Source organism: Dreissena polymorpha, chromosome 1, assembly GCF_020536995.1.
Source record: "Dreissena polymorpha isolate Duluth1 chromosome 1, UMN_Dpol_1.0, whole genome shotgun sequence".
Classification (NCBI taxonomy): domain Eukaryota; kingdom Metazoa; phylum Mollusca; class Bivalvia; order Myida; family Dreissenidae; genus Dreissena; species Dreissena polymorpha.
In genome coordinates, this window is record NC_068355.1 from 77744136 (window position 1) to 77770906 (window position 26771).

At 36.1% G+C, this 26771-nt stretch overlaps 1 protein-coding gene across 4 annotated transcripts in view; it reads left to right on the forward strand.

Annotated features, from left to right (window-relative positions):
* Nucleotides 1-26771, forward strand: part of LOC127836523 (beta-adrenergic receptor kinase 2-like) — a 417424-nt gene that overhangs the window by 110089 nt on the left and 280564 nt on the right. For all 4 annotated transcript variants that reach the window (XR_008028815.1, XR_008028811.1, XM_052363173.1 and 1 more), the window contains exons 9-14: nt 3189-3288; nt 12945-13157; nt 14695-14789; nt 15528-15635; nt 20348-20414; nt 26393-26493. Coding sequence is in view for 2 of the 4 variants with exons in the window: in XM_052363173.1 (XP_052219133.1) it covers nt 3189-3288; nt 12945-13157; nt 14695-14789; nt 15528-15635; nt 20348-20414; nt 26393-26493 (684 nt within the window). In the remaining 2 variants the exon portion in view is untranslated. The remainder of the gene's footprint in view (nt 1-3188; nt 3289-12944; nt 13158-14694; nt 14790-15527; nt 15636-20347; nt 20415-26392; nt 26494-26771) is intronic.

Sequence of the window (26771 nt, forward strand, 5' to 3'; positions counted from 1 at the left end):
ATGTAATCAACATGGATTAATACTGTCGGATTATTGTGAAAGTAAAAGTAGACAATCGGCAGCTGCCGCACCTTTCCCTGCCAATACTGTAGCAGATCTAGATCGTCAACCCATTCATCATGAAATTGAAATCATAGTATTGACATCGTTCCCCGGCCCCAGTTGAAAACATTTCCCATTATTAGATCTACACCTGCAACTTTTTTAGGACTTTGACTTTAATATCATACTTGTTCATGTGTTTAAGAACAAAAAGGTCAGAGACATGCCTCTTTTTCTAAAAAAAACCTGAAGTCTGTAGGTGAGTTATAGACATTGAAATGAACAGTTTTTATTTTTTCCCCAAATATGTCTCTTTCGTGCTCGATTTTCCCCTTTAACCCAGCGTCCAGCGTCTTCCCCTTTTTCTAAAAAAAACCCCTGCCATATCACGCAACTTTTACTTTTACCTTCACCTTGTCTTAGAAATACGCTATTCATTTTAAGTGTCTGTCACTCACCGATTCTTGTTAAAGTTTTTGAATTCTTCGAAGACTTTCAATATCCGACATAAAACAGATATAGTAAAATGGTTTCCGGATGATAACTCAAGAATGCTTATGCCTAGGATCATGAAACTTCATAGAAACATTGATCATGACTGGCAGATGACCCCTATTGATTTTCAGGTCACTAGGTCAAAGGTCAAGGTGACAGTGACTTGAAACAGTAAAATGGTTTCCGGATGAAAACTCAAGAATGCTTACGCCTAGGATCATGAAACTTCATAGGTACATTGATCATGACTGGCAGATGACCCCTATTGATTTTTTGGTCACTAGGTCAAAGGTCAAGGTCACAGTGACTCGAAACCGTAAAATTGTTTCCTGATGATAACTCAAGAATGCTTATGCCTAGGATCATGAAACTTCATAGGAACATTGATCATGACTGGCAGATGACCCCTATTGATTTTCAGGTCACTAGATCAAAGGTCAAGGTCACAGTGACTCGGAAATAGTATAATGGTTTCCGGATGATAACTCAAGAATGCATACACCTAGGATCATGAAACTTCATAGGTTCATTGATCATGACAGGCAGATGACCCCTATTTATTTTCAGGTCACTATGTCAAAGGTCAAGGTCACAGTGACTCGAAACAGTACAATGATTTCCTGATGATAATTCTAGAATATTTAGGCCTAGGATCATGAAACTTCATAGGTACATTGATCATGAATGGCAGATGACCCCTAATGATTTTCAGGTCACTAGGTCAAAGGTCAAGGTCACAGTGACAAAAAACATATTCACACAATAGCTGCCACTACAAATGACAGCCCATATGGGGGCATGCATGTTATATTTTTCTGTATTCTAGAGGCTTCAGTTTAAGTCTTTAGTGAGCAAATATGTGTCAAGGGCATTTATATATTGTAGTCAGTAATGCACATAGGGTTTTCCTGAATGAAACAGCATCTATTTTGGTTATTGATTTGTCTGCACTCTTGAGAAAAGGTGGTTTATTGCATGTGCATAAACTGTTATAACAGATAAGCCTATACAGTCCAACCCCTACTTCCGGTCAACCCTCATCGTCGGTCACCCCGTGTAGGCGGCCGGTCTGCGGCGCGATCGTCGATAAACACTATATAATGCACCCCTCTTAAGCGGTAACCCTGTTTCTCCGGCCAGCGGCCAGCAATTTTGCATCCCAAATGTTAAATTCTCCCCATATGAGTGGTCACCCGCAAGTACGTCAGTCATGTACATTGGCAAAATTACACAGACGCAACGGCGAAAAAATCGATACTTACTTCCAGTCTGCGGTTTAGGCTCTGTAGTACTGAAGCGTGATGTGTGATAAACATTTTGACAGCCAGTTTGCAAATTGCAATTAATTAGCGGCGGACCGTTTGATCTTTTTATTTCCGCACGTGCGAATATCACCTATTATTACTGGAAAGGAGATTCTTAATTTATAGTTTATTATTTGTAGCTCATACTATTTCAAGCACACATTTATGACAATTATCGGCTAATTTAAAGTTAAAAAGAACAACACAACTTTTAACCGAAATCAACTGATCTACATGTTCTCTGTGCTACAAAGTTGTTATCCGAAAATCAATACACGCATGCTTTCAAGCCATGGGTATGGCGTGACATTGTACATTGGTGCATAATTTTTGCTCGCTTTTGTCGGGACAAAGGAAATACACGATGCTAGAATTTGTAAACGTCTCGTTAACATTAAACAATCGGGAGTGTGTTTCGGATTACAAATTATTATTCTCATTTGGGACTAAAAAAACATTTATATTTGTTTTATATTAACAATGATTTCAATATTAATTTTGATAAAACCCTTTACGCGGCAAAAAAACGTTTTTTATAATATTATGCATGAAAAGCACGATTACCAGGAGGATAACACCCGGTTGCTATTATCAGTCTCTTAAGTAACTGGCCACGATTTTATCGTGAAGGAGATCACTGTCGGGACCAATTCGTGGGGTAGGTATTCAAAGCCATAAAACTGCAATAAACCGATTAAATTATCGATTAATAGTGACACGGGAGTTATTCACGCATAACTGATTCTCAACTGTTCCCATCTTAAGTGCATTAAGGCCATACAACGCGCATTGTGTAAACAATGAATCATGAGAATGATTCTTGTTCATTGACTTGATTTTGATGATGATGATATTGATGATGATTAGAAAGATGAATAGAATATTTTTTTGAATGAAAATGTTGTCTTATAGGTGATTTTAGAAAGGAAGAAATAAAATTATTTTAAGTCTATACATTGTTTAGTACATGTACACATATTTACCATTTTGTTTATACAAAAATTTAACAGTTGGCCATGCACTCATCAACTCCAGACTCCCTATGACCCAACCCCCTCCTAAGAGGCCACCCCGCTTAAGCAGCCAATTTGGCTGTTTCCCTTGAACTGGCTGCTTAAGAGGGGTTGGACTGTATAGTTAAATAACGTCCCTTATAAGCCGGTGTTGACTGCACAGGTTAATCTGAGACGACACTATATATTCATGCATTAAACCCCCTTTTCCCAAAACGAGGCTTAAGTAATTTCATAATCACGTTTTTAGTGCCATGAACCAATTATGTCAGGCATATTCATTCTAATTAAAGTGTTGACAATTATTATTGAAAGTATGTTTTATATTTTACAGGTACGCAATGAAGTGTCTGGATAAAAAGAGAATAAAAATGAAGGGAGGTGAAACATTAGCATTAAATGAACGAATAATGCTGTCACTCGTCAGTACAGGGGTATGTAATTGTATGAGTTTTTATGTTTTATTTCCTTGTTGTTTCTGAGAAAAATACAAGTGTTTACAGTTTTTGTTCTTAACCCTGTACTACTCACAAACATACTTTGACGCATTTGAAGTCCTTTAGAAAATAAAATTACATTAAGTCCTTTCTTTATATATTCAAGTTTGAAAGGCCTCATTTCCAACACTTAGATACTAATGAACAGCAAACAAGTTACTTGCAGGCTGTTCTGGTTTTATGCTGTTTGCACATAGCCATTTTCACTTTGCTTCTGAGTGGGAAAGGGTTAACCCTCATTCTTTGACAACAGATCTAATTTCAGTTAATGTATATGTGGAGTTTCAGAAGGATTATATTTATTTATTGAAAGCTCCCTCCCTATGATCGCAATGAGATGTAGGGGTAATACTGGATTCACCATGGGCATTTGTCTGTCGGGCGGTGTTTTGATTATAATCACACAAACTTGTCTAAAGCAGTATCCCTATAATTTAAACAGTACAACACTGAAAAGTGCATACATTTTTTTGTTTAACATTATTTCAAGTTTTGCAGGTGCAATTAATAATATTCACTGTAAAAATTGCTAGAGTTATGCCCCCTTTTTATTGAGGTATAATTTTTATACAAAATTATGATTTAACTTGCACATATTACAAAATGAATCATTAATGGTATTCATAATTACTGTTACAAGGACTAGCTAATGTTTAAAATGATAACTTTGTTTGTTTTGTTTGCATTATTTGATATGTTAAAGAATGTGCTTCGTATAATGGTTTACCTACATGTTGTAAAAACTGTTACATTTCCTAAGAACTGCAGGACTTGACGTTTTATAAGTTTCATCTGTTTCAATTACCTGTTACAAATTTCCTGCCAGACTCTGAGATTCCCAAGTAATTTGTCCATCTTATCTGTTCATAGACCACTTGCAAGCTCTTGTTTGATCCCAAAGAGAATACAAATTTGATCATTTGTTATAGTGATTTCGTAACAGCTATATCTTAGTTACCATGAATTCTGTCATTGTCAACTGGACGCCTGTAAGCATGGAAGTGTGCCTTAGAAAGGTTATTGGTCCAGCCTTATGAAGATTGAAATCAAAGTAGAGTAGTCAATTTTGTACTCTATTTTACTAATGGGACAGGGTAAAATTGATTGGATTCGTTTTCTGAGATTTTGTTTGTAAGTGATATGTTTTTCCACTGGTTTGATGATTCAGGATTTGGAAATATTAAGAGGCGAATGTTGATTTGTTGTTAAATGAACCGCACATTTCAATTAATATTTTATAAAGTGCCAAACTAGAGTTGTACAAGCAACCAATTTCACAATATTTAAAACTGAAGTAATGTTATTACCTAGTATGAAGACTATTCTACCCTAGAAGTACGTTTTGAACATGGTGGTATCCATGGTAGATCAATAAGTGAAATTTACACAATTTTCTAATACATGTATGTTGGCATTTTTTCAATCACCATGTGACCCTACAATAATGGACTAACTAGACATTAAAGCCACACACCTTGAAATGCAAAACATGGCATAGTGAATTGAAGTATAAACTAAAAACATATTTAATCTATGCCAATTTGAATATGTCTGGTGGTTAAAAGGTAGAACTCTGTCTCTTTTGCGCTTAAAAACTTAAAAATTATCGCGTTTGTCGAAATGGACGTATACGTCTATAAATCCTACTTTCGGTTTTAAATGCGATACCGTTTGAAAAATAACAAATACTTGCTAACTAGGCTATACATTTAATTTTATCTATCTCAATTAGAATATATCTGGTGGTTACAAGGTAGAAATCCGTCTTGTTTGCGCTTAAAATTAAAAAATAATCGCGTCGGTCGAAATGTATGTATACGTAAAGAAATCCTACTTTCGGTTTTAAAATTCAAAAAAATACATAAATTACTGGCTAACTAGGCTATAGATTTAATGGCAATGTTGCACACTTTCAAATTGCATCTATATGTATTGATTAACACGTACTTCATTTCAAGGTGTGTGGCTTTAACAATTCTTATTGCCAGAGTTTAAATAAAAATTTATTGGACTTTTTCCATGACGCACTGGTTTCTCATGAAGATTGCAAGGACAATCTGACATGCTGACCTATTACATGTTTTAAGCCTCAATAAGTGAGCATGTTTGAATATCAACACACTAAAATCGCAATTTATGATTGTGATAAAGTTGGTTAACATATGTTATTTCTGTAGTAATTTACCAGAAGCATAGACATCAGACATCATGTTAATTCTCTGAAAATGTAAAGGGGGAATACTTGAATTTACCATTTACATTTGTCATTCTGTCCGTCTAATGGCCCATCCATCAGTCTGTCTGCTTGTGGACATAGACTTGTTCACAGGTGCTCTCCTACACTTTTGTTTTAACTTACAACATTCAAACTTGCAGACATTGATGAGTTCGAAAATGGTCCTGATCGGTCTTAAAACATGACCGCCAGGGGGTGAGGGGCAGATTTCCTTTGATGACAATAGAGAAACCTTGATGACTCTACAAGTCACCTTTTTGGCCTAATCATCGTGAAACTTAGTCAAGACATTGATTTTATTGATATCTCGGACAAGTTGAAAAATGGCTCAGACCGGTGAAAAAAACACACTTTTTAGCTCACCTGATTGCTCAGGTGAGGTTTTAGGATCGGTCTTGGTCTGTCATCCGTCCGTCTGTCCACATTTTGTTTGTAAACACTCTAGCATTCACATTTTTCAAGCATTCTTTATCAAAGTTGTTGAAGCTTTATGGCCTCAAGATCTCAGTCAAGTTTGATTATGAGCAAAATTGCATAATAAATACCAGAATTATTTCCCTTAGATTGTCAAAATTTTCATTTTATTATACAAAATCCTTGTAAACACTCTAGAGGTCTCAATTTTGTTTCAGATTTTATGAATCTTGGTCATAATATTTATTTTTGTAAGCAAAGTTTGATGTTTGGTCATGAGGGGTCAAAACATAGGTCACCAGGTCAAATCCTACAAAAACCTTGTAAACACGCCATACACAGAGTTTAGGTTCAATAATGATGAAACTTTACCAGGATCTTTGTCTGAACAATATCTAGATCAAGTTTGATGTTTGGTAATGTGGGGACAAAATCTAGGCCATGGGGTCTAATCTTACAAAAACCTTGTAAACACACTAGAGGCAATAGTTTTGGTCCAATAATGATAAAACTTGACCAGGATGTTTTTCTTGATGATATCTAGGCAAAGTTTGAGATTGGGTCATGTGGGGTCAAAATCTTGGTCACGAGGTCCAAATCTCATAAAAACCTTGTAAACATGTAGAATTAGTATTACTTGGAAATGTTTGCACTGCAAAAAAAACCATGCAAATGGACAGTACTCAATCAGAATTAATCATATGCTCACACTGCAAAAGTAAAAAGAAGAGAACAAATGCTCTAGAGTACTGAATTTTCAACTAAGCCATAAACAAGGCCTTGTAAAAAAAGGTGAGAAAACTAGGGCCATCTTGGCTCTCTTGTTTTAATTTCTTCTGTGTGTTTACTTCTATATTTATGAAAATGTGCAAACATTTTTAATTTTTAGAAGGATCTAGTGTCAGATAGTTGGTACCTTAAAAAGAAGATCAATGATTAATATCTAGTAGATATTCTCATACTCAATTACTTCATACATGTCATACGTCCCGGATTGTGCGGGACAGTCCCGGAAATGAATAACTTGTCCCGCTGTCCCGGAAATCTGTCAAATGTCCCGGAATTTACAAAATCCATATATACATGTACCTTATCTTAGGCTTAACTGCTACTGAATCTGTGTATATCTGCAGCGTCTCCATGACAATGCCTACCCGAATAGGCAGACTACGCTACGTGTCAAAATCGATCAATTAACAGGGGTCCTGTTATCATATCGATTGTCTCATGTTCGCGGTCAAACCGGAAAGGCGGCATCGTTTAATGTGGTTGTAAATTGACTTTAATCTACCACGTCATTATTTCCCATACGATCTACCGGTACTGTTTTGTTGTATTTGTTTTATTGTGATTGGTTGTATGTATTGTGAATTGATTTGAGTTGACGATCCAACGGTACTGTATTGTTGTATTTTTTATTATATAAATGTTATAAATGAATAAAGGCGTATCAAAAACTACGCGTTACACACCGGTCTTAATAACAATAACGCAGTGATGTCACCATCTATGTTTAGAACGCTTACACTGAAAACACGTGGCTTGTATCTAGTAAGGGAAGTAGTAATGTTTAATTTTACGTTAATAGATCAAGTGTATTTCGGATAGGCTTTAGAACTTATGCAATTAATGATGCAAAACAAAAAAAACGTACCAAAAATGCATATGTCTATAAATATAGCTACATTTTATACATGTTCTGGAAAATCGGCAATTATCCCGGAAAATTTAACTCAATGTCCCGGAATTGGTCTGAAAAATTATGGCATGTATGTACTTCCTTATACCTGACTTTGATACATGATAGCAAGTTAAACATACTGTATTTAATTATGCAAAAAACTATTTTTTAAAACACTCTTTCTATTGATAAAATACAGTTATTTTCAGTATTTTAAGTTATTTTTGCAAAAACATGTTGTAACTAGTCATCGAGCATGCCATCCAAAGATGCTGAGATGCTTATTTCATGATTTTAAAGCTAGACAACAATTTATGGAAAAATGTACTTACATTTTCTTTTTCTGATTATGCTGATAATATGCTCATTATTAAATTACTATCCTTATATCACTTTTATCCAATATAAAACTTTGTGGCAATGGGTAACACTTGTCTTTTAAACAAAAAATGAACACACACACAAAACTACTAAACACATATATAATATATCTGCCAAAACAACAAACACTTTCTTTTCACAAAACAATTATAAGAACCCTTGCTTAACGTTAATACTGCTGAGGTGAGCAACCGCAGGGCCACCATGGTCCTCTTGTTGTACATAAAATAATGCATACTGCGTCAAAAAATTAATATATCACATTGCATTATGGTTGCTGTTAGACTATGGCATGATGTAATGATCCGGTGTTTGAAGAACACAGAAGAGCAATTTCTGAATAAATCCATCAATTCTTATATACTAATTGGGTCGTTCATTTTTGTAAAAATATTTATTGTTTGCCAAAGCTTGGTAGCACCCTTGATCTGTTCATTGTATTTCTTGTTGAAACAAGCAATCGGCCTTTTATAGCTACTGATCTTAAAAGGCTAGAGACATTTTTATGACTTCTAAAAGCAGACTGGAATTAGAGGTCGTTAAACAATAGGAAAGTAGGTCACAGCCAGTATCACTCAATATTTAGATGATTACAGTTGAAGCTGGTGAACAATTTTCAAGATGCTGAACTGTACATGTGAAAATATATAAAATAGATTATGATATATGTCACAGCCAGTATTACTTAATATTTAAATGATGATGGTTGTAGCTGTATTACTCAATATTTAGATGATTATAGTTGTAGCTGGGGAACAATTTACAGAACGCTGAACTGTACATGTAAAATTATATATAATTGATTTTGTTTTCAACTCATAAGTATCAGATATTAAGTAGACATCTTCATCTTTTGCTGTTGAGAGAAAGGAGCTTGGGTTGGTTCTGTTGACTCACTAAATTTAAGCCTGCAATGTAAATCTAGTTTTGGGCCAAAAGGTTTGGGTAGTAACTCTAAAAAAAAGAATTTGCCAATAGTAAAATTAAATATCCTGTACTCTTGCCATAAGCGTGGGTACATTTTATCTAACAGTAAAAGTGGTATCTGTACCATATTGCATTTATACTCAATCGCTCTGGCATTATCACCAAATTGTCATCTAGTGATGGGCACTCTAAATATTACTGTCAGTACAGGAATTGATTTTCTGAGGTTTTGGTTATTCTTGTTGTTATTTCGGGAACACAACCAGTCATGACCACTAGGGACATGAACTGTTAAAAAAGCCATTGTCATCAACACATTAACTAGGACATTCTGCCAGGGTCCTTCACATGATGAAAATTACAATTTGCCTTAAGTTCCCCAAAGGTTCTATATTATATGAGCTGAGTTCTGTGAAAACTGGGCTTAATGCATGTGCGTAAAGTGTCTTCCCAGATTAGCCTGTGCAGTCTGCACAGGCTTATCAGGGACGACACTTTCCACATTTATGGTATTTTTAGTTTCAAGGAAGTCCGTCCTTACGGAAAATCAAGTTTAGGCAGAAAGTGTCGTCCCTGATTAGCCTGTGCGGACTGCACAGGCTAATCTGGGATGACACTCAACACACATGCATTGAGCCCAGTTTTCTCAGAACAAGGCTCATATAATTAGAAGACGTTGTTATAATAATGGAGGAGATAATCACATACAGGGCAACAGATAAGGTTCGTTTTATCGTTTTTAAGATTTGTATTTGACAGAAAACGAATTGGAATTAGAAATCAATCGTACAGAAAACGATTATGAAAATGGAAAACGAATTGAAATCGATTCTTCGTCGTTTTGGTTGTTCGTTTTTCCGCCGTACCGCGTTTAATTATAATTAGTATATTGTAACCTTAAGTGCGGCTGTAATATTTTCAATTATTTCATACAATCCGGAATCCTCGGACAATTCCGCCATAACGTGGTGTAGCTCACTGTCCGAAGCGTTCAGATTGTTAGTTCATATAGACACCGTTTTGGGCCGGTGTCAATATAAAAAGTTACTTCAGCCGAAATAAGTTCGTGAAAAAGTTCTCTATTAGACGCGGTCGGGTTAGGAAACTTTCATAAACGGAGTGCGCGCCCAATATTTTACAATTCGTTACGAGACCCAAACCGTCGGGAATAGACATTGTGAAGAGTATACTATAACATTTAATAGCGCAGGTGGTGACAGATTCTGAAATATTTGGCTCAAAACACCGCTGCGATTCCGTGTCTTAAAAACTAACAACATCGTGATTTCCACTGGCTTGTCATTGATGGACAGGGTTTGGCAATGTGAGTATGATCTGAGGCTGAAAGGCAGGAGTGTTAAACTGGTTTAAACAAAATGACGCCATCATCCATTTGTTAATATACAATTAATGCTAATATTTACAAACAACCATTGTCACTGTGAATTTATAATGACTTAATTGAAATAAGAATTGCTGACAATTATCAATATCCAAAAATGAAGCGCTTTTCTGATCCAGAAATATATGAACGTTTCGATCAAATTGTAAAAAAACTAATTGACAAATAGTTTTAGGGAAAAAACTAATTGTGGAATTTATGGCAAAGTTCTGATTTTATTGTGAAAAATCGACCGATAATCGCCTTCATTCATTACTGACAGCTGGACCTTCGGAATTACACACTACAATGTTGGGGTTATATTTGTGAAACTTTTAGCTGTTTTGGACATACTTTGTGGATTTTCATCAAATAAAAGGTGTTTTATCATAGATGGACACTTCCTGCTGGCAACCACGACAACATATGTGTGCATTGTTTGATCTTTCATGCTGTTGAATTGTGTTATTCAATACACCTGTGAATTATGGTTGGATACCTTTACTCTTATTATATATATAAGGACGAAAAAGTACCTGTGCTTCAACCTAAATTAATCGATGATATTTATGCCCCCCTTCGAAGAAGAGGGGGTATATTGCTTTGCTCATGTCGGTCTGTCGGTCGGTCTGTCCGTCCACCACCAGGTGGTTGTCATACGATAACTCAAGAACGCATGGGCCTAGGATCATGAAACTTCATAGGTACATTGATCATGACTCGCAGATGACCCCTATTGATTTTGAGGTCACTAGGTCAAAGGTCAAGGTCACGGTGACTCGAAATAGTAAAGTGGTTTTTAGAATGATAATTCAAGAATGCATACGCATTTTTGTAATGCATACTACTACTACTACTACAACTACTTCTACTACTACTACAACTACTACTAGTACTGCTACTACTGCTGCTGCTGCTGCTGCTGCTGCTGCTGCTACTACTACTTCTTCTACTACTACTACTACTACTACTACTACTACTACTACTACTACTACTACTACTACGACTACTACTACTACTACTACTACTACTACTACTACTACTACTACTACTACTACTACTACTACTACTACTACTACTACTACTACTACTACTACTACTACTACTACTACTACTACTTCTACTACTACTTCTACTACTACTACTACTACTACTACTACTACTACTACTACTACTACTACTACACTACTACTACTACTACTACTACTACTACTACTACTACTACTACTATTTCTTCTGCCACCACCACCACCACCACCACCACCACCACCACCACCACCACCACCACCACCACCACCACCACCACCACCACCACCACCATTCACAGTGACAAACAGCCCTTGTTGCTAACAAATTTACTTTATTTGCATAACTAACTTCTGTTTAGATAATCATGGATTTATACATAAATATAGCCATTAAAGGTTTCGCCAAGTTAAAGCAGTTCAGGTTGCCTCCTTTGTGATAATTGTGAAGGGTGGAACTGTGAATTATCTTAGTCAATAGTTTTAACTTGGTGTATTGACAAACTTGCATAGTGACAGATAAAAACACCAAGAATTAGCCTTCCCCCAAAAGAGGCCAAGTATTTGCCTACGCTGTGATTACATGTGTATTGTGAGAGGTGGAACTGTGATTAACCTGTCTATTATCATGGTTGACAGATTAAACTTGCTCAAATAACAACCTTGCAAACCGAGAGATAGAGCACCAAAGAACTAACCCTCCTCAGAAACCCTCCATTATAAATGGCAGTTGTTATCCAAACAATGACATTGGACCCTATATATTTGTTGGAATATTTTTAACATAAGAATCTAGTATTGGAATCAGAATTTTCAATTAAAATATTGGCTTATTTTTAGCTTGGCTGTTTTCGGAGAAAACCCGAGGTATTGTCATTGCCAGCTCTATGTCCGCGTCGTGCTAAAACCTTTACATTTTGTTAAGGTTTTGAACATTGGCTCATAAATCAAAGTGCTTCAACCTACAACTTTGAAACTTCACATGCAGCTGCACCTTGATGAGTTCTACATGCCACACCCATTTTTGGGTCACTAGGTCAAAGGTCACTGTGACCTCTTAAAAAAAAAAAATTCTGACGAGCTTTCATTTATTAAAAACTGCACCCACAGCCGAGCGTGGCATCCGTTATGCGGTGCTCTTGTTTAAGATTCTTATAGTTGTTCCCTTTTCTACTTAATGAACATTAAATGAATTATATTGAACATTAACTGTATTTCATATTGATTATTATGTGAATTACATAATTATTGAATATTTACTGTAATCCATATTGAGCATTAACTGTTTATATAAAAATTTCATATGGAACATTAACTGAATTCCCTATATTGAACAGTTAATGCATTTTTATGGAATATTTACTATATAACCTATTGAACATTAATTGTATTCCAGGCCTCACAATTGCTATGACACTCATAACACATCTAATTCCCTCCATTTGAAAGCACATAACCATGGCAATATCTTATAAACACCACTGCAGATACTGATTTATTGCTCTTAAACTACAAATTCTTTCTACTGTCATTTTTCGCTTATTCCAGGATGGCAGCCCTTTCATCGTGTGTATGACCTATGCCTTTCAAACCCCAGAGAAACTGTGCTTTATATTGGATTTAATGAATGGCGGCGACCTGCACTACCACCTCTCTCAACATGGCGTCTTCCTAGAGAAAGAAGTCCGCTTTTACGCTGCTGAGGTGATACTCGGCCTCGAACATATGCACAGTAGATTTGTCGTTTATAGAGATTTAAAAGTAAGTACTCTCCAAATTGTTTCAATTGCTTGCAGATAAGATAAATTAGTCATTTGGTTAATGAGTTTTAAAATTGAGAATTTAACCCTTGTTACAAGGTCAAGGTCACACTTACTTGTCAAATGTCAAATATAAGCATAACAAAGCTTACAGAGTGTTTCTTCATAATTCCTAATGCCGCATTCAAACAACTTGCCAAATATGTTCATTATTTGGAGACAGAGTTTGCCTTTTGAGACCTGTAACGGAATCTTGCATGTCAAGGTCACACTTAAAGGTCAATCCACATGATACAGCTTTTAATTCCTGTAACATGATTTAAACATCAGTTTGAAAAGACCTAACTATCAGGTTCACTTTGTGAAGATTACATGTAGGCCTTATGCCTCGGACCTGTGTTCAATTTCGAGGTTGCATTTATTTCTGAATAATTACAAATCCCATAGTTGTCAACAGGCTCAACATGTTGCTGACATTCATTTAGTTAAGTACATCAATAGCAAAAGACTCGTCCTCATTTTACGTATAGAACCCATACTCAATGTCTATGGGAACAGCTAGAGTATACTTGCACACAGGGGATTGAGCCCAAGACTGCCCTAAAACTATCCACTACGCAACGGCAACCTATGCCTTTGAAAATGTTTTGTAAACTTCATGTCTATAACTATGAGTAGGTATATATTTGCATTGTTGTACTGCTACTAAAAGGCACAACAGGAACTCCATGAAAACCGAATATTTTGTCCAGCTCACTTGTCTTTCTGTAAGGAAGGAGATAACTTTATCTGAAAATGAGTTTTTAATAACTTTTGCCAGATCCAGAATGTTTCATCTTTTTTTTTTACTTGCAAATAAGCCATTATTGAAATTTATTGCACTTATGAAATAACCATATATTCTCTTTTTGTTTTGGAAATGTTTTTCTAATTAGACATGAGTCCCTGTCATTAACCCATTTATGCCTAGCGTCTAGAAAAAGGGCCTTGGCAAACAGTGTTGACCCTGATGAGACGCCGCATGATGTGGGGTCATCAGGGTCTGCGATGTTTGCTTAAAGGATTGTCTGTAAGAAATATTTTAAATATAGAAATAAGTATACTAGAAATCCCTTATTTTGGAAATAAATTGATCCAATTTAGAAGGATGGGAAATTGTGCGGATGGGACTAGGCAATAATGGGTCAATTTGTGTTGCAATACATTTTGCTTGCTGTTGCTGAATGCAGTTTGTTGCCATGTTTAATTTTGCTACACGTACTTGAGGCATTATTTAAAACAATTATTGATTAAAATCATTAAATTATGATGGAAACATTTCTTTAATGTTAATATATTTAAGTTTCAGTTTCCTTTGAAGTACATGTCAGTACATGTAGTTGTGACAGCCAACCATAACAGTAAATTCATGATTTTAATATTTTGCAATGATTATTAAAGTGATATAGTTTTTGCTGAAACTTAGCAATTGATGATTTTGTAACTGTAGAATCCTTGGGGATTTCGCTGTATCAGTTTCTTTTGATTTTCTTTTTCAGCCTGCCAATATTTTACTAGATGAGAATGGCCATGTACGAATATCTGATCTAGGTCTAGCCTGTGATTTTTCAAGAAAAAAGCCCCATGCCAGCGTGTAAGTTTATCTATTAAAAGTGGTCCATCAAAAGTGTTGAAACTTGTATCAACTTTTTTAAGAATGTGATTTTTGTCATATGTTGTTGCGAATAGGGGGTCATATGTGTTTTATGGATATAAATAGTAAATAAGTTTTACAATCTCTTTCTGAAATCACAAGGGTCACAAGTTTAATGTTTGTTGTTTAAAGGGGCTTTTTCACAGATTTTGGAATATTTTAAAATTTGTCATTAAATTCTCTAAATTGATTTATGTAAACATTGAAAAAGAAGATTTCAAGTATTAAACAAAAATACAATTAAAGAAAGAATAAAAAGTAATCCTTACCTGGGTTTGAACCACTTACCCTTGGAGTAAAATTCTAGCATGCAAACCACTTGGCCATCCATGCTCGCAAACCATTGATGTGTTTTATTCCTAATATAAACCAATCTGGTAATGTCACAAAATATAAAGATAACAACAGAACTTCCAAATTAAACATTCATTTGCGTTTGTAACATTTTATAAAACCACAATCATTTTGTATCGCATTATAAAATCTATGTTACCAGACCACATCTAGCATTGAAATTTTTGCTATTGCTACAAGTAGCATTGATTAGCTATGTGTTAACTTTTTCGAAATAGTGCAGGAAATATTCCTTGATTTTGTGTGTTTATGGCTTTTAACATTTTGATCTGTCCACACCTCTGAGGGTTGATGTGTAATTGTTATTAATATTCATGTCTTCAGTGGTACGCATGGTTACATGGCCCCAGAGGTACTACAGAAGGGAACTGCATACGATTCAAGCGCCGACTGGTTCTCATTTGGTTGCATGCTTTATAAATTATTAAAAGGGTATGTATACCTGTATAACGCTTCTTCTTTTGTTTTACATCCTCTTTAAGTTATTAAAAGGGCAGTTATAGCTATAATTTGGTTCTTCTTTTGTTTAACATGCTCTTTAAGTTATTAAAAGGGCAGTTATAGCTATAAAATGGTTCTCCTTTTGTTTAACATGCTCTTTAAGTTATTAAAAGGGTAGGTATAGCTGTAGAATGGTTTTCCTTTTTTTTAGCTTCTTTATAAATGATGAAAATATAAAATATTCGTCTAAGTATCAGGGGTGTAATTTTTTCGCAGATCTGGTTGTCCGGGGTCATTTCTGTGATTCGAGTAACTTCGTAAAAAATGGAAAGGTGGTACAATTGATTTTGCAGGCGTTATTCATAACAGGCCAAAAAATATGCAGCCTGCAAAACCTCTCAGCATATTACACCTGTAGTCTCCGCGTATGCATTTTTTAAAACAAGCAATGTCATTGGCTGTCGTTCCCCAATCTTCCAATTACAAACGCTCTTTTAAAATGTGTTTCATATTTCCTTGCCAATTCTTTTTCATATGATGACCTTGCGAAGCAAAAATGAACATTATTGAAAGAACAAACGAATCCTACACATTCTTGGAGATTGAAAAATTATTTAAAAACAAATTTAAATGGATAAGGGAAGAAACAACAGGGGATTAAAATCAGAAAGCGATATCATATTTTGAATGGGTACAGAAGATCGACTGTCTTGCTGAGGCTAAATATGGTTAAGTCATATTCCATGTGAAAAAAACTTGAACTAAGAATTTCGTAGTAATTTGTCATTAGTTGAACACTGTGACATTGTTGACCTAATTTGTAATTTAAAGACATTGAGCCCAAACGAAAGATTGCTGTCATTGTCACAATGATCAGAACACACATTGATTTTGATCAATTTCGATATGAATTTAAAAAGGTTTTCATAAGTAAATATTGTTAATAAGTTTATGATGGTGTTTATTTAATGTCTGTTTTAAGGTTTGTCATGGCGTTATGCACGCCTTTTGCATAGTCAAAATCAGTGTAAAGAATTGTTCACCCCTCAGACTTCACCTCAATCACACTCTTGAAGGGTGTTCCTTTTAACAAACTAATTTAATTTAAAAATGTCTTAGCCTAAAAATTGGTCTTTAGGATGTTTCCCAGTAAACTGACCTTTTGACAAAATTTGATTCACAAGTTTTCAGTCAGAAAAGAAGGAGTTAGATTTTTAACAATAATTATGAAGATTTCATATATCTTTCGTGGGCTGTTGGCAGTGATGGTTCAGGTAGTAATGTGAGCTGGTGGTTAAACTTTGAGAAGTGCAATGATTCATTCATTGCTGTATATATTGTTGAGATAAGGCAAATATCATGGTCAATGCTTATTGTCATTAAAAGTGGTAAATCATTGTTTCTGGAAATAAAAAGAATAAAAAATCAGTAACAGCATTTACAATTTTAGACTTGAGCGTTGTACGTTTTGAATAGAAATGTTGAGATTTTTTTGAGACATGATATAAATAAAATAAAATACATGACGAGTACTTCTTGCCAGGCAAATAGGGAAATCATTCAATAGAGATAAAACGTCCTGAGATTTAGTTATCTTTTCTTAGAACATGGAATGTTATTTGGTATTCTTGAAATAGAATGATATTATTAAGGAATGGGAACAAATATTCGAAAAATAGGCAAGGCATTATTTTGAAAATTAATTTGTTTAAGCAAACTTTCAAAAAATGTTTAATTGCATAGTCAAATGTTTTATCCAATACAGGCGACTTTGGTGTATCAGAAATTGTTTGGATTACAGCTGCCATTAATTAATGAGATGATAATTTGCACGCAGGTGGAAACCAGCATAGGGGTAATGCCAACATCTCCAGTTCTGATTATTTTAAGCACTCAATTTGTACAGTGAAATACATATTAACTGTAATATGTTTACCAGAAATATCTTACATCTTTTGAAAATTTAAAGAATTAAAGTAAAATGAGGAATATACTAATCAATATCATTTTCAAAATAATATCCCCTTTATTAATGCTTCAGTTAAGGTTATAGTGATATTTGCGCCAAGTAGGAACAGCATTATACTTCCGATTTTCATAAGTTCAGAAATTTAATTCTAAAATGTTAAAAAATAGAATATTCGAATATTTGAACAATGAAGATCGGATCATTCAAATCCCTAATACTATTACTTACATATTTCAATGCTTTGATAAGAAGGCCCTGTATCTATATACCTATTGAATCTCTATTTCTTGGTAGAAAAGTATCAAGTTACAATTGCTTTTAAGTAAGATACACTGCACTACATAATTTCAGCATTCCTGTTACAAATTTAAAGTCATGAAATGTCACACCTCTTACATTTTTTTAGCGTGAAATGTCAAGCCTTGTAAAAGATTTGCCTCAGAGGGCATCGCTGCAAAAAAAATTTACTAGTAGGAAATGACACGCCTTGTTCAACATTTGCCTTGGGCAGCTTCTTTCAATAAGACCATCCAGAGAGCACTTATTATTGGGAAATAAATACATCACCCATTCCTTTGGAAAGTGACATTTGTTTCTGGCTGGACAAAACTCTGGACGGTCGATATGCAGGACAAGAAAAAATACAGAAATGTTGTTAGATAGGAATAAAAACCTGGACTACAGGTGGCTGGATAAAACCCTGGATTGTTGGTAGACAGGACATACCCTTAACTGTTGTGACAGCAACTGTTGCAAGGCAAGACAAAACTTGACCTGTTGTTACCATGACAAAACCCTGTACTGTTGTTGGCAGGGCAAAATCCTGGTATTGTTAGAAATTAACAAAACTCTAGAATGCTATAGAAGCACACAAGATTGGGCTGTTGTAAGACAGGACAACCATATACTTCTTTTGGCTGAAAAAACTTGGACTGTTGATAGAAATGAACAAAACATTGGCATGTTGTCAGGCATGGCCATCTCTGGACTGTTGTTAGACAGGACTAAACCCTGGATTGTTGTTAGGCAGGACAAAACCCTGTACTGTTGTTAAGCAAGACTAAACCCTGGACTGTTGGTAGAAAACCTTAGACTATTTGCAGAACAAAATCTGATACTGTTGTGTGAAGGAAAACACCTGACTGTTCTTGGCAGGACAAAACTGTGGACTGTTGATGTAAGGACAAAACCCTTGATTGTTGTTGGCAGGACAAAACTGTGGACTGTTGATGTAAGGACAAAACCCTTGATTGTTGTTGGCCGGACAAAACTGTGGACTGTTGATGTAAGGACAAAACCCTTGATTGTTGGCAGTACAAAACTGTGGACTGTTGATGTAAGGACAAAACCCTTGATTGTTGTTGGCAGGACAAAACTGTGGACTGTGGATGTAAGGACAAAACCCTTGATTGTTGTTGGCAGGACAAAACTGTGGACTGTTGATGTAAGGACAAAACCCTTGATTGTTGTTGGCAGGACACAACTGTGGACTGTTGATTTAAGGCATAATCCTTGATTGTTGTTGGCAGGACAAAACTATGCACTGTTGTTGTAAGGACAAAACCCTTGATTGTTGTTGGCAGGACAAAACTGTGGACTGTTGTTATAAGGACAAAACCCTTGATTGTTGTTAGCAGGACAAAACACTGGAGTGTTGATGTCAGGACAAATCTTAAACAGTTGTTGTCAGAAAAAAAATTATTGGACTGTTGTTGGCAGGACAAACCACAAATTGTTTGCATGACAAAACACTGGACTGTTGTTGCCGTGACAAAACCCTGGACTATTGTTGCCATAATAAAACTCTTCAATATTGTGGGCGGGACAAACCTCTGGACTATTGTGGACAGGACAAAACTCTGGACAGTTGTGGCAGGCAAAAAACATAAGACTGTTGTTGGCAGGACAAAACCTTAGACTGCTGATGGAAGGACAAACCTCGGACTATCTGGTCGGGGACTAAACACTGGACCCTTGTTTGCAGGCCAAAACATTGAACTGTTGAAGGCAAAACAATCCCTTAGACTGTTGTTGTCAGGACAAAAATCGTAACTATTGTTGGTAGGGCAAAACCTTGGGCTATTGTGGGCAGGACTTCTACACACAAAATAAATGATGACATGAAATAAGCTGATGTGAAAGTTCAAACAATGCATGTATTTTGTGTGCAAGGAAAAAAGTATATAGCTTGATTCCTAATGCCACAGTGAAAAGACGTTTCCATGGGAAGCACATGCTATAAGCTAATGACGTGAGACTGTTACAGTTCCAGAGTGTTTAGCATTCGGGCATTATGTTTGTTACTCTATGAGTGAAGACACCGAAAAGGTGCAAAAAATGGGATTGATTAGGATTTATTCATAGAAAGGGATTTTATGTTGATGAAAAAGGCGGTCAACCGATCGGGCGAGTGTTTCAGAATTGAATTGGCCTGGGGCTAAGTAAGTCGCCAATGCAACCATAATTTTACACCCCTGTTAATAGTGGGTGAATGCTGGTTTTGGGCTTGATTGAGATCATAATCATGATGAGGAGTAGTGGTATGATAATGATACTGTTGCTGCTGCTGAAAATGATGATGAAAGCTATGGCAATAATAAGGGTGATCATCTAGATAATTGTTTTGATGGAATGAATTAGGAATGGTGACAATGATTTCAGAAAAAGTTTAATATTCTATTACACATTTTCAAAAATTGTGCAATATAACTATGACCTGTTTTGCTTTTTTTAGTCACAGCCCTTTCCGACAGCACAAAACCAAAGACAAACATGAAATAGATCGGATGACAATGACGATGGTAAGTGTGGGACAAGTGCAAAGCTGTGTGCTGGACTTTTAGTGGTCCATTAATTTGAGCCATCTTCTGGGGATACTGGGCTTCATGCATGTCCCAGATTAGCCTACACATTCCGCACAGGCTAATCAGGGACAACACTTGCCGCTGTTATGGTATTTTTATGTCCCCCACTACAGTAGTGGGGGACATATTGTTTTTGCCCTGTCTGTCTGTTGGTCTGTTGGTCTGTCTGTTTGCGCCAACTTTAACATTTTGCAATAACTTTTGCTACATTGAAGATAGCAACTTCATATTTGGCATGCATGTGTATCTCATGAAGCTGCACATTTTGAGTGGTGAAAGGTCAAGGTCAAGGTCATCCTTCAAGGTCAGAGGTCAAATATATGCGGCCAAAATCGCTCATTTTATGAATACTTTTGCAATATTGAAGATAGCAACTTGATATTTGGCACGCATGTGTATCTCATGGAGCTGCACATTTTGAGTGGTGAAAGGTCAAGGTCAAGGTCATCCTTTAAGGTCAGAGGTCAATTATATGTGGCCAAAATCGCTCATTTTATGAATACTTTTGCAATATTGAAGATAGCAACTTGATATATGGCATGCATGTGCATCTCATGGAGCTGCTCATTTTGAGTGGTGAAAGGTCAAGGTCATCCTTCAAGGTCAGAGGTCAAATATATGTGGCCCAAATCGCTTATTTTATGAATACTTTTGCAATATTGAAGATAGCAACTTGATATTTGGCATGCATGTGTATCTCATGGAGCTGCACATTTTGAGTGGTGAAAGGTCAAGGTCAAGGTCATCCTTCACAAGGTCAAGGTTATCCTACAATGTCAAACATCATATAGGGGGACATTGTGTTTCACAAACACATCTTGTTTGTTTAAAAGAAGACTATTCTAAGTGTAAATCAAGGTTAGGAAGAAAGTATTGTCCCAGATTAGGCGTAACAAAAATAATTGTTTGTTTCCGGTGGCCCGACCCTACCTAATTTTTTGCTGCCGGTCGTAATCTTTTTTGAGCCCATAATTCGAAAAAAATCGGACCGCATATTTTTTGGCGACGCTCAATAAACTTGTCAATCTCCACGCAGAGTTGTCGTTCCTTGCACTCACATACAATTCAGCTGTGCTGGTTCCCGTCAAATCTCTGCGCGGAGGTTGTAAACTTGTCTACGTTATCTGCATATTATTAACCAGGTTTTCCGAAGGAAAAAACTGGTTATTAGATTGGCGAATGCGGGCGGGCTGGCTGGCGGGCTGGCTGGCGGGCTGGCGGAACAAGCTTGTCCGGGCAATAACTATGTCCTTCATTGTCAGATTTTAAAATAATTTGGCACATTTGTTCACCATCATTGGACGGTGTGTCGCGCGAAATAATTACGTCGATATCTCCAAGGTCAAGGTCACACTTTGAGTTCAAAGGTCAAAAATGGCCATAAATTAGCTTGTCCTGGCCATAACTATGTCATTCATTGTGAGATTTTAAAATCATTTGGCACATTTGTTCACCATCATGGGACGGTGTGTCGCACGAAAGAATCACGTCAATATCTCCAATGTCAAGGTCGCCACGACTAAAAATAGATTTAAAAAAAAAAAAAAACTTACAAAGGGGGTTAATTTTGTTTGTTCATTTCAAAAGTTCAGTTTGAGTTTTCTCCCTTTATCAGATTTTTTTTTCACAATGATAACCTGGTTTTGTGACAATTTTGTCCCTTGTTTTTATTTATTGGAGCGCACGTGGTAGCTGGCCAATCAGCATTGAGTTTGCTCACACATAATATTGGGTCATTCATGCGCAGACAATGTACACTTGGAATACACAGTCAGTTGATCTTGTCGTCTGCCAACAATATAGCTGCCGATGGCAAACGTCGTATTTAAAGATTAACAAATCAAAAGAAGCGTACCAATAAATAAATTATTTCTAAGCTGATTACTTAACACCATTCTTCCGACTATCGATCTGAATTAAAGGATGATAATTAAATAATTAGTTCTATTTCGACGATGTTAACCTGTCTGCCGATTATCGTTTGAAATTAAAAGGTGATAATTAAGCTGTTTTTTACCCACAAAAAATGCTATTGTAAAGCAATATGTCAACCAAATTGTATATTTGCTAGGTTTTTCAATGTCTGCAGTCAAACGATGTGCACATTTCATTTAATGTGGAAAACGCGTACAATTTTTTGGACAGTTGTTTTCGGATACATTATTTTTCGTCAATTATAATTTATTTTCGAAGTTCTTTATAGAAGAAATAGAATGACGAATGCACATGCGGTGATACGGACGGTGTGGTTTATAATATTTAAAAGTGTATTCACCTGAAAATACAATTGAAAAGACTATAAAAAAAGAACAATTAGTAAGGGCTCTGGATGGGGTGGGGGATCTGCCCTTTCTTCCTGTTGGGTTCCTGCGGCTGCGGTTCCAAGATCCCCGGCCTAATTTTCAGGATTTCAAATTTGGAACAATCGACACCCCTATTAAATGTACATCTATAAAATTACTTATGTTTGTACTTTGACAATTACCATACTAATTATTTCTATATTGAGATCTGTATGTTACATTATGATATGTGATATGCCCTTGTTGTCATTTAACGAAATATAAACAAGTTGATAGTAAACGTATATATAATTATTTATTTCAAAACCATCGCGCATCGAAAAACAAAAACCTGGTTGGCTCAAAGAAATTTTGGGACAGCGCTAGCCCTGGTAGATAGACCCCACGACACCAGTACATAATATAATCTGAAAATGTGGTCCTTTGGAAGCATAAACTGCATCCAAGACATTTAATAGCATAAGCAGTTTGATTGGGTCTGTTCATGGTGATAATGTTACATGCAACAACACTCGGGTCCCCCTAGCACTGCTTTTGGGCTATTTAATATATTATAAATTATAAATAATATAGTATATACTCCATGATCCCAAAGGAACAGAAAGTATAACAACACTGAATCCCTATAGACACTGAGGGTCAAGCTTACTGCGACTTAAGTTATGCCTTTTACTGGTCATAAAATGGACTATTAAAGCCGTTGCCAGAAGTCAACATTAACCTCGGAAATAAGGAAAGCAACAAATGCAAAATTAATGAACAGCAATTTTTTATTTCATAAAAGCATTTAAATAAAGCCATATTGCATTACATACATTATCAAATTTATTGTACATACAGTTGTACACATAAAAATGAGAAGATGCACCATGTACGACATACTACCTACCTACCCTATTTTTTTAGGCCATGTCAGTGGAAACAAACATATTTTTTTGTTGGGCCTTAGTGGAAACAAACTGTACAAACATGCATTGAGACCAGTTTTCCCAAATCTAGCCTGATTCGTGTAGTATCTAGGTAAATATTTAATGAAAAAAAATGCCTAAGTACCTATGACAATATTTTTGGAGCACATTGCTCCTAAAAATTATTATATTTATAAACTTTTAGTCACATTTTACAAACCTTATGCATGTAAACTGTATGGGATTAACTTAAAAAATGCACACAAAAAATCTGCCTGTATTAAAGGTGTTCCTTAAATTCTCTTAATATTTGATACTTCTGTTGTCATTTGTGTTTGTTCAGACATATATCTACCGTACAAGGAGATCTGTAAAGGTCATTCTGCAGTGCTTGTTTTCAAAAACGCCTTATGACCCTATTCCACTACGAAAACAAGCCCACGATTTGCTATGATTTCTCAAATTAATTGAATCGGGAAGACTCGTGACAGTCTGTGATTCAGTTACGACAGTGGTACAATTGAGTTACGACAAATCATGGGGTTCGCTTGAAGTCTTGCGAATAGGGTCGCAACTTCACTACGATGTGTAAGAATCTACTGCGACTGTACTACGAACGATGCAGATCGGTCACGACTAAGCTAGGACCTCACCGAACGCACCCATGAATTCGGCGCCAATATCTACTGATATTGATTCTAACACGGCACGCGACTTGTTTTCTATAGACAAAGAAGGAAATAAAGTGTGGGTTATTATCCCCCGCCAGAGACGGAGGGATATTGTTTTGGCGTTGTCCATCCGTCCGGCTGTCCGTCCGTCCGGACGGCACTTTTGTGTCCGGAGCCATATCTTGGAAGTTCTTTGGTGGATTTCATTTAAACTTGGTATGAGTATATATATGCATAAGAGGATGATGCACGCCAAATGGCATTGTACACCATCTGTTAAAAACAGACTTATGGCCCTTTGTATCTTGAAAAAATGCTTTTTAGTGTCCGGAGCCATATCTTGGAAGTTCTTTTGCGGATTTCATTGAAACTTGGTATGAGTATATATATGCATAAGAGGATGATGCACGCCAAATGGCATTGTACACCATCTGTTAAAAACAGACTTATGGCCCTTTGTATCTTGAAAAAATGCTATTTACTATAGGCACTTTTGTGTCCGGAGCCATATCTTGGAAGTGCTTTGGCGGATTTCAATTAAACTTGGTATGAGTATATATATGCATAAGAGGATGATGCACGCCAAATAGCATTGTACACCATCTGTTAAAAACAGACTTATGGCCCTTTGTATCTTGAAAAAATGCTTTTTACTATAGGCATTTTTGTGTCCGGAGCCATTTCTTGGAAGCGCTTTGGCGGATTTCTTTGAAACTTGGTATGAATATATTCCCGCGCCAGAGGCGGAGGGAAATTGTTTTGGCGTTGTCCGTCCGTCCGGCTGTCCATCATTGTGAAGGCTTAAGAACCTTCCTTTGTCTTAGTTTTGTGTTATTGTCCTCTGTCTGTCCATCTATCATTATGTTCATCCGTCCAATTTGCACTCATCCTCAAACAAAGCATATGTTGCAGGGGATACCTTTTAGGCCCTCTTGTTCTTCAATAAATTATGGGCGGAGCTTAATGTTTCGAAAATAGTTCCGAATAAATAAAGAAAATATTGCAGTAAAATGCACGTGCTTAAATCCCGCTCTTAAAGAAAATGTAAAAAAATGTAGCACGTATATAAATGTAATGAAACAACAAATTGTTTATTTGATGATAAGTGGCATGACCACGCCTGCTAAGAATTTGTTTGTTAAGAAATGTAATTAAGAAAAAATTTATAGCATGTCAGCTTTTCAGAAGAATTAACACATGTAACGTCATTTAGTTTCTATGAGTGTTGTTCTCAATGAAAGTGACGTAATTTGCAAAATATTTATGAACGAAAACGACATTAAATGTTTGTTCAATTCAATGACGTCACTAAATAGTGAACTTTGTACTAAGAAGGGCGGAGTATTGAAAAATATAGTTCACTTCCAAAAGCTTGAAGCAAATCAATCAGAATAGTGTAAGGATAGAAAAAATATTTTTCTATGATGGATTGTTGTCGAATAACCCACAGTAAGGAGTATAGATTTGTGTTATCAAAGCACTTGTGCTCCGCATTCGTGATTTAATTCCTACGCATCTATATTCCTTTCTGTGGGTTATTCGACAAAAAAACATGATGGAAAAATATTATTTCTTTATCATTCTTTAAAAAATCGTAACTGTTTCGCAACTAAATCGCGAGAATCTTAGCGAGCTCGCAACTCAATCGGGATGAACTCTTGAGAGTCTTGACAAAGTCGTAAATGATTCGTAGACAGATCACATGATCACCGATTCCCTGATTGAGTCACGAATTACTTAAGATTCAATTACGATGCCCAAGAAGGCACTATGACACTGTTACGAGTCAACTGCGATTAAATTCAGTATTTGAGGTCTTGGTCAAATTTTAAACACGTTTAAAAACTGGCCGTGATTTTTTGGAGCTCACGACTCGCCCGCGACTAGCTACAAATGAGTTAGGACCTTTGCCGATTGAGTTACGAATGTCCCCGACCTCAAAATATTGGAAATGGGGACAAATCGGGAATCGGGTCGTAGTGGAATAACCCTATTACATATAAAGTGTTTTACAAAGTTGTGTGTGTTTCCAGAACGTTGATCTGCCAGACTCAATGTCCCCGGAGATGAAGGACTTGCTGGAAGGCTTGCTGAGACGACATGTTGAGGAGAGGCTTGGCTGCATGGGAAGAGGGTATGGTGGAGTGTAGCCTTATTAACCTATATGTGTCAAACATTTGTGCACTCTCCTTAGTATATGTTAGGACTAAATGACTTTGTAGGGCATTTTTGGGGGTTTCCTGAATTGAACTTTACTGATTTATTTTGGTATATGATGTGCCATTAAGTTGTAAATAGGTTATTCAAATTGGAAAGCTTTTTAACCTAACAAAACCATGAAAGCTAAAGAAAATAACAATAAAAATGCTTATGGTTTGCGCTCTGTGCGTCAGTCAGTCAGTCAGTTAGTGT